Raw genomic sequence first — 8,892 nt, 5'->3', positions numbered from 1 at the left:
CAGGATGGTTTGACATAGCAGTAAATACAGTGACATTTCATCAATCAAGCTCCTATGCATGGAAATCTGTTCTTTCTCCGTCTGTCACTCTGGCTGGCTCTTTTTGGCAGTATCCACAAGATGCGTGTCTTTCGAAAGGTGATCATGCTGATGGCTTATTTTTTAACATATTGAGGCTCATTTTGCATTTGCAATTTCTTCAAGATATTTGTAAAACGTAATTAATAAAGTTATGTTCTAAGAATATTATACATAAAAACTATCATTAGTACATAAAAACATTTAAATATGAACTTGTGTATTATATGAAAAATAGTTAATACCGACATTGAAAATGTTTGTTAAATAAATATGTTTAACGAATCCAAAATATATAGACTCGCAGCTTATATTTAAATTATGCAAAATGATGAATTCAAACATTTACGTGCCTATATGCAGTACAGTGTGGTTGTTAAAAAATGTGAGGGTGTTTTGTGCAAAAATTAAGTAAGCTGAGTGCCACCACTCACTAACAGGTGGAGCCATACGCCCTGATACGTCCGCACGCGTATTTTGTGACCATATTTACACGCGATATCAAGTTAGATGACCATAAATCCATATTTTTAAAATTGTAGCATCAAACTGAACATTGAACACAAGTTCTATGACTTAGGGTGATATTACCTCGTAGAAAAACATTCTTTTCTGTCCAGTAGAAAAAACATTTGTGTTCCCAAGGAAAGGAAGGAAGGATTCCCATCTCCCTCGATCCCCTTTCCTCTTGACTCGTGCCCCGCCCCGTCCGCCATGGCTGCCTCCCCCCGTGCACGAACATAGCTTCCCCCGCGCAGCCATGGGCACCAATTTCCCGCAGAGCCACCACCTCCAGACCACCCACTTGTCGCTCCCCAGGAAGCAATTCCTCTCCTACGTCCTCTACGCCCTCCTCCCCCTCGCGCTCCTCCACTACCTGCTCTTCAACCCGCTGGCCGCGCCCAAGCCGCCGCTCCTGGCGCAGCCGCAGGCGCGCGAGGCGGCGCCGTCCCAGCACAGGCACGCGCCCGTCAATGCGCTTGAGGAGCAGCTGCCCCCGCCCCCTCCCGCTCCCGGCCGAGGGGGCGAAGCATTGGGGGAAACTCAAGGTACGGTGTTAGGTTTTCCATTTGATTTCTCCTAGTGGTCCTCTGGCCGATTTAGCTCGTCAATTGAGCTTTCCCTCCAGCGGATTCCGTTTTGCTTCGATGATAAATTTCCCCCCTTTTTCTTGCCGTTTTCTGGAGTTCTAGAAGTATTTATAAAAGGCGCTCTTGATAAGCTCAATAAATAGCGGCCATGGTGGTTTTACGGTTGAAATGTGCAAGAAATGGCGTGTGATTTCACCCGCTTGTGCGGCATTTTGGGTTCCTGGGAGATTGTTTGGCGTAGTGGATAGTACTCCAGTACTAAATGTTTCCTTGTCGTGTTGGCCCGAGCAGGCGGAGACGTGTCGGCGTCAGGATCCGCGTCGCCGCCGTGCGACTACTCCGACGGCGAGTGGGTGCCGGACGCGCGCCCGCCGCTGTACGACGGCACGAGCTGCGGCACCATCAAGGACGGGCAGAACTGCATGGCGCACGGCCGCCCGGACACCGGGTACCTCCACTGGCGGTGGCGGCCACGGCGGTGCGACCTCCCCGCCTTCTCCCCGGAGGCGTTCCTCCGCTGGCTCCGCAACAGGCACCTGGCCTTCGTGGGCGACTCCATGGCGCGCAACCAGGGCGAGTCGCTGCTCTGCCTCCTCGCCTCCCGCTCCCGCCCGGACCTCGTGTACCGGGACGGCCAGGAGAACAGGTTCCGGCGCTGGGTCTTCCGGGAGCACAACGCCACCGTCTCCATCTTCTGGTCGCCGCTCCTGGTGCGGGTCGCCGAGAAGGCGGAGCACGCCGGCGTGCGGCACAACAACGTGTTCCTCGACTCGTTCGACGAGCGGTGGATGTCGCGGCTGGGCGGGATCGACGCCGCCGTGCTGTCCGTCGGGCACTGGTTCCTCATCCCCGGCGTCTACCACGACGGCGGCAGGGTCGTGGGCTGCCACGACTGCGCGGACCTCAACCGCACCGAGACGGCCTTCTTCGGCGCGTTCAAGGAGGCCGTGCGCCGCACGCTCGCCGAGGTCGCCCGGCGGCACGGCGCGGACAGCAAGCTGGTCGCGGTCACCACGTTCTCGCCGGCGCACTTCGAGGGGGACTGGGACAAGGCCGGCGCGTGCCCCAGGAGGCACCCGTACAGGGAGGACGAGAAGGGGCTGGGCTACACGGAGAAGGAGATGAGGAGGACCGTCCTGGAGGCGGTGGCCGCCCACGCCGGCGCCGGGCCCCTGCGGTTCGCGGCGCTGGACGTGACGAGGCTGGCCAACCTGCGGCCGGACGGCCACCCGGGGCCGTACATGCGCAGCGACCCGTTCGCCGGCGGGCCGGACGCGCGGGTGCAGAACGACTGCGTGCACTGGTGCATGCCCGGCCCCATCGACACGTTCAACGAGATCCTGCTGCAGACCGTCACGGGGTGACCGCCAGTCCGCCATGATAGTGAGTCGGAGACATGTCTGATCGTGCGCCGAGTTCAGTTAATGATTCTTTTGCTCGTCGGTCAGACGATTAGGGTACGAGATAGGTCGTAATGAGAGCATCATTGGTTCCAGTCTCTGGAGAGAAGATTTGGAGACTTTGGAGTGGTGTCCTTTGCTATGATAGGTTGTAAGTTTCAGAAACAGATTGCTACTAGTTATCAGGGTTGTGTTTTGCTTGCCTGGACTCTCTTTTTTCATCTAGGAGTACTATATTATTAGCCGCTGAACCAATGTCCAATCATCTTCCCTCGTTTCATTTTGGGGAAATCCTTGTACTGCAAGAGGAACAATTTCGGGGACTGATGTTTCTGAAAGTTCCAAGCAACTAGCAGAACTGGATGTTTCTGAAAGTTCAAAGCAACCAGCAGAACTGGAAATACTCCTATTTGGGAGCTGAAGTTCTACTCTGACGTGTTCTTCGGTGAGTAAATCTAGATGCGATACGTTTGTCACTACAACTACAAGAGGGGTCCTCTACTGCTGTCGTCGTACGTCGGTGGCGCTCTCTAGTCGCAGATACGTGTGGACGGACTGCGGCGAGGCATCTGATCTTGCTCTTGATCTGCACAAATTGCCAACATATTCGTGTGCTTTATTCGTCATGTGGCCTGCCGGCTTCCGGGGGAGTTGTGCCAAACCTCCTCCGCAAGGTTTGTGCTTATTTATCTGACCGCTTTTGACTTTTGCTTAGTGGCGTCCGTGTTTGGCTGTCCGACACTTTGATGCATCTCGTCCGGAAGTCCGGCTCGTGTTCGGCCTGCAGTCAGCTCATGTCATACACTTTGCATTAATTAGTCTGCGTATATATAAATTTGTCCAAAGTTATCTCTACTTTCATGACACTTATAGAAAAAAAAATATCAACATTTACAATGTCAAATCGACATTGTTAGATTCATTATGAAATATAGTTTCATAATCCCCTATATATATTTGGTATCGTAGACGTTAGTATTTCTTTAATATAAATTTGGTTAAATTTTGCAAAGAAATCTAAGTAGGGAATTAGGGAGTATTTAACCAAAAACTAACACAATTCATGGATCCGTGCCCACAAACTATCACTTTACGAATTTGTGCCGAAAACTATCACTTTTTTTTCTAATCCTTTGCTAAAAACTACCAAGTAAAGTAGTAGTTTATGGGCACGGATCCATGAATTGTGGTAGTTTTTGGTTAAATAATCGAAATTAGAAGGATACATCAATTAGCAGCAAGGTTTAATTTATTTGGTTTTTCCAAAGAAACATCAATTTAGTAAACTAATCCATTGGAAAAGTACTACTACCAGATTTATTAGGTTAATTATGCTGCTATGTTGTAATACTCCCCCCGGTCCTTTTTACTCTGCATATTAGATTTGGATCAAGTCAAACTTTGCAAAGCTTGACCAAATATATATTAAAAAATATCAATATCTACCATACCAAATATATATCTCATGAAACTACATTTCGTAATGAATCTAACAAAATTGATTTGGCATCGTAAATGTTAATATTTTTTTCTATAAATTCGGTCAAAGTAAAGTTACTTTGATTTCAAACAAAACTTATATGCAGGCTAAAAAGAACCGGAGGAAGTACATCGAAAAAGTACTAGCAGTAGAGGAACTGTATGTTCGTGTACCTTTAGACTTGACCCCTAGATCACGCACAAATAACGGACTCAATGGCCTGGCTCCTTGGCAGAATTAACACTATGGCAAAACACCGCGGAAGCAACCTCCTTCTCTTCATGATCTGCATAGATTCTTAGGGCCCGGCGGCTGGCAAACGGGGGCAGCGCCCGGCGGCTGGACTGCAGGAGCAACAAGACGACGAGCGGCGGCAGGAGCCCTAGCTGATGGATCGATCTTGAAAATTAGACTAACGACACAAATATCATATTCCCTCCGTTCTATAATGTAGTGCATATAGATTTTTTACAAAGTTAAATTTTATAAATTTTGACCATATTTATAGAGAAAACTATTTATATCTACAATATCAAATGTATATAATATGAAAGTATGTCTTGTGGTGTATCTAAGCACATGTATTTGCTATTCTAGATGTATATGATTTTCTCTACAAATTTGATCATTTTTGATAAAGTTTGATTTAAAAAAAATCTATATGCGCTATATTGGGGAACGGATGAAGTACTTGTAGGCTTTCCGGTCAAAGTGGGCAGATGGGCTACCACTTGGGCTTCGGTTACTACGCCACGCAAGTATTGGCTTTGGGCTTAATTACTAATTAAGCAGCTATTATGAACGGTAGAGTATACTACGGCCCAGTTCTTTTGAGCATATTGTGGAGAATTTTGGTCTGGAAAATCTGGAGCCAAAGTAACTCATTTTGACTTGAAAAATCTGGAGAGGATTTTCTAGAATCCTACTGCAATCCAAAAGCATCCAAAAAATTTGATTTTCCCAGAATCCTGAGATTCTGGCAAGTCTCACCAGTAAAAACGTTTCAAAATAGAAGAGCACCTCTATCCCATCGCGAAATTACACCAGGAATGCCACTGCCCATCCACGCGCTGGACCAGAGGAAACGAGCGAGCGGCCGCTCGACCCCTGTTCGCATCGGGGGGAAAAGGAGTCCCCAGAGCAGCGACGGCTAGGGTTGCTGCGCCGCCGCCGGACCAACCTCGCCGGCCAGGCCCTTGCCGCCGCCGCCCGCCTGGCCCTTGTCGCCGCCGGCCAGGTTCCCGCCGCCGCCCGCCCGCCTTATCTCCCTCCGTCGCCCCTCTTCCTTCGCTGCTCGTCCTCCCCTTCGCCGTTTCTCCGCCAACATCGACGGCCACCGGTGCTGCACCTCGACGGCCACAAGTAGCCCACGCGAGGTGCTGACCACACCCACGGTGAGGCATCCTCTTTCCCCATCTATCTGTTCTTCTTTTTTCTTATGCTATGGATAGCTAGATTGATTTATGTTGCATAGGTAGATGGATTGATACTTGGATTTGTTAGATAGATGGATGGATTGATTGCTGATGCTGTTAGATGGATGGATGGTGCTAATTTTTTGCACCCAGATTGCTGATGCTGTTAGATGGATGGATGGATTTGTTAGATAGATGGATGGATGGATTGATTGTTGAATACAGCTTGTTTGCCTATTTACAAAAATGAAGAACTAGAAAGAGATATCCACAAGCATAATTTTCACTAATAATTCTAGTGTTGGGCACTTGGGTATACATCAAAAATAGGTGGGGTCTATGTAGAAGCGAGTACAATACATGGAAGACATTGATCCAACAAGCATCTGGCTTAGGAAGAGATGAGCATACACACACTATTACAGCTACAAATGAGTGGTGGGCATTGGAGATAAAGGTATTGTTGTTCTCGTGTAATTTCTTAAATAACGAGTCATGTTGCTTCGGTTTTGATATTAACCTATGGTGCTATGTGATTACAGGCACATCCAGAAGCTGCCAAGTTTCGCTATGCTCCACTAGCGGAGGAGGAAACAATGTCAGAGGTTTTCGATACTACTTGTGTCACAAATGAGCATGCGAGGGTGCCAACTCCCTTGTATCAAGGTGATCCCTCTCGAATCAGTTTGGAGGATGACTCAGGGTGTGATAGTCATGAAAGCCAAGTTACCCCTGTTCAAAATTGAGCCAATGGTGGGAAGAAGAGGGCGTGTCCTTATTCGCCAAGTCCAAAGATGAATGACAAGTGGGCAAGTGAGAATGCTAAAAATGAGGCTTTTGTACGCATGGTGGACATCTTTGGTGCAAGAGATAAGAGGGATGTAGAGGAGATTGCAAGGGAGAAGAGGGATGTAGAGGAGAGGGCAAGGGAGAAGAGGGATGAAGAGGAAAGGGCAAGGGAGAGGAGGGATGCAGAGAAGAGAGATGTAGAGGAGAGTGTGGATCCAACAAGAGAAGAGATTAAACAAATGATGGCCATGGTGGAAGAGGATGGTGCAAAACTAGGAAGTAATGAGCATTTCTATGCTACATTTCTTTTCATGGAAAAGAAATATCGTGATGTTTTCTCCACTTTTCACGGCTCATGAATCTGTTGCAAGGCTTGGATGGATAAAGAGGATGTGGGAGCTCAATAATAAGTAGAACATCTATGTTTTAATTGCTTTCTACCAGACTATTTACTTGTAATGTTGTGAGCTAAGCTACTTGCTTTGGAGGTGTACTTTTGTGAACTAAGCTATTTGCTTTGGAGATGTACTATTATCTAAACTGTGTTGTATCTATCTAATATTACACTATGTGCATGTTGTTGTGGCAGATGGATAAATCCAGAAAGAAACAAGAAGAAAATGAATTTGAGGCGGCCATGCTTGCATTTGCTCTGGATGTGGCGTCGTCAAGTGTGACACTGCCGTACGCACCAAGAAAATTACATCTTGTTACAGGCCTCCAGTGGGTAGAAGAGAAGGAGAAAGATGCAGAATCTTTCTATGCTATGTTCAGAATGAGGAGGTCAGTGTTTCGTACATTGCATGATCTGTTAGTTCAGAAGTATGGGCTTGAGTCAACTTCCAACATTTCATCCAAAGAAGCATTGGCACAATTTTTATGGACTGTGGGTACATGTCGGACAACTGATAATGCCGCACATCGGTTTGCACATAGTCGTTCTGTCATTAATAAAAAAATTCACGAGGTTTTGGAGTGTGTAGACCGCATGGCCGGTGATTACATAAGACCAATTGATTCAACTTTCTCTGAACCACACCCGATACTTAGAAAAACAAAGTTTTGGCCTCACTTTCAACATGCTATTGGAGCCATTGATGGAACACACATTAAGGTGATTGTGCCAAAGGAGTTGGAGCCCCAACACAGGAATAGAAAAGGTTATACAGGTGAAAATGTATGGAGCGATGCCATAGTTCGTTATGATCACTTTCCACAACCCCCCACAGGTAACATCTCGCATGTATCCATATTGTTATATACAGGATGGTATGTTGTAAATTTCTAATTTCTTTTGTTGATGTCGTACTGTAGATAAATATTATCTTGTCGACTCCGGATATCCAAACAGGGTTGGATATCTATCTCCATACAAAGGGCAACGATACCATGTACCAGATTTCCAACAACACCCACCAGTTGGGAGATATGAGACATTCAACCATCGACATTCTTCATTGCGAAATGTCATCGAAAGAACATTTGGTGTTCTCAAGATGAAATGGCGAATTCTTGGAGATGGAGGCATACCTCGGTACAAACCGGAGACCCAAAAGATGATTGTCACTGCATGCATGTGTCTCCATAATTGGATTCATGATAGCAAGTTACGTGATGAGCATTTTGACAAGTTCGACAATGATGCATATGTGCAACCTCCATTGCCGTTTATAGGTGCCAATGCTCTACCACCAGAAGATGATGGTACCATGAACGCAGTACGCGAGGCGATTGCTGCTAGTCTCGTACCTTGAGATTATCCTTTTTTTAGTTCATCCACTTTTGTAATGAACAAATCTTTAAATCCATTCTAAATGTAATATTTAGCACTTTTTATGACATTCGGAAATCACTTTCGTACTCATATTCAACTAGATACTGTTAGAAACAACAAGGTGTTAATAAATTCATCAAACATTTTTTGTCTAAGGGTACTACAGACATTTCAACACACAACTCTTTCCAGAATCTCAACCTACAATTCCAGAAAAGAACTCGGCAACAGATTCTAGGAGAATTTTCCAAAATCTTGATTCTGCAGAATCCTGTGTGAAAAGAATTGGGCCTACTACAGCCCGTGAGACATTGAGGGGAGCCGATCGCTTTTTTAGGGGGGAGGGGGGTCTAGCCCCTGCTCGCCCCCTGTCTCTACTTTGTTGACACTTACAGAAAAAAAATCAATATTTACAATGTCAAATCGACATTGTTAGATTTATTATGAAATATAGTTTCATAATCCCTTATATATATTAGGTATTGTTAACGTTAGTATTTTTTTAATATAAATTTGGTTAAATTTTGTAAAATTTGACTTGACATAAATCTAATATGCGGAGTAAAAGGAACAGGAGGGAGTATGTGATAGGTCCAACAATAGTATTTCTTTTAACTCAGTTGAGACGCTCATATATGCGCACGTGCACTCACCCCTATAAACGCGAGCATACACACCCTATCTCTATAATCATCTTGAAGAGACTGAGCCGGCACATCATCTTAAGATCGACGAAGTCACCACAGACGCCTTCATAGTTGACGTAACTGTCTCCTCCAACTGAACGAATATCGCCGGAAATCCATAAATAAATCAAGAAAAATGCAAACATCAGTGCCAAATCTCATAGTTGAACTTTGGTGGG

General features: G+C 46.0%; 1 protein-coding gene across 1 annotated transcript; it reads left to right on the top strand.

Annotated features, from left to right (window-relative positions):
* The first annotated feature begins 727 nt into the window (after nucleotides 1-727).
* LOC119334448 (protein ALTERED XYLOGLUCAN 4-like) lies at nucleotides 728-2,820 on the top strand. The gene is made up of 2 exons (XM_037607012.1): nucleotides 728-1,127; nucleotides 1,461-2,820. The coding sequence occupies exons 1-2, from the start codon at nucleotides 839-841 to the stop codon at nucleotides 2,531-2,533; spliced, it is 1,362 nt and encodes a 453-aa protein (XP_037462909.1). The 5' UTR covers nucleotides 728-838; the 3' UTR covers nucleotides 2,534-2,820.
* The last annotated feature ends 6,072 nt before the right edge of the window (nucleotides 2,821-8,892 follow it).

Source organism: Triticum dicoccoides, chromosome 7A (genome assembly GCF_002162155.2).
Source record: "Triticum dicoccoides isolate Atlit2015 ecotype Zavitan chromosome 7A, WEW_v2.0, whole genome shotgun sequence".
NCBI classification, from domain to species: domain Eukaryota; kingdom Viridiplantae; phylum Streptophyta; class Magnoliopsida; order Poales; family Poaceae; genus Triticum; species Triticum dicoccoides.
The sequence above is the reverse complement of the archived record's forward strand: the minus strand, read 5'-3'. Positions and strand labels throughout refer to the sequence as shown.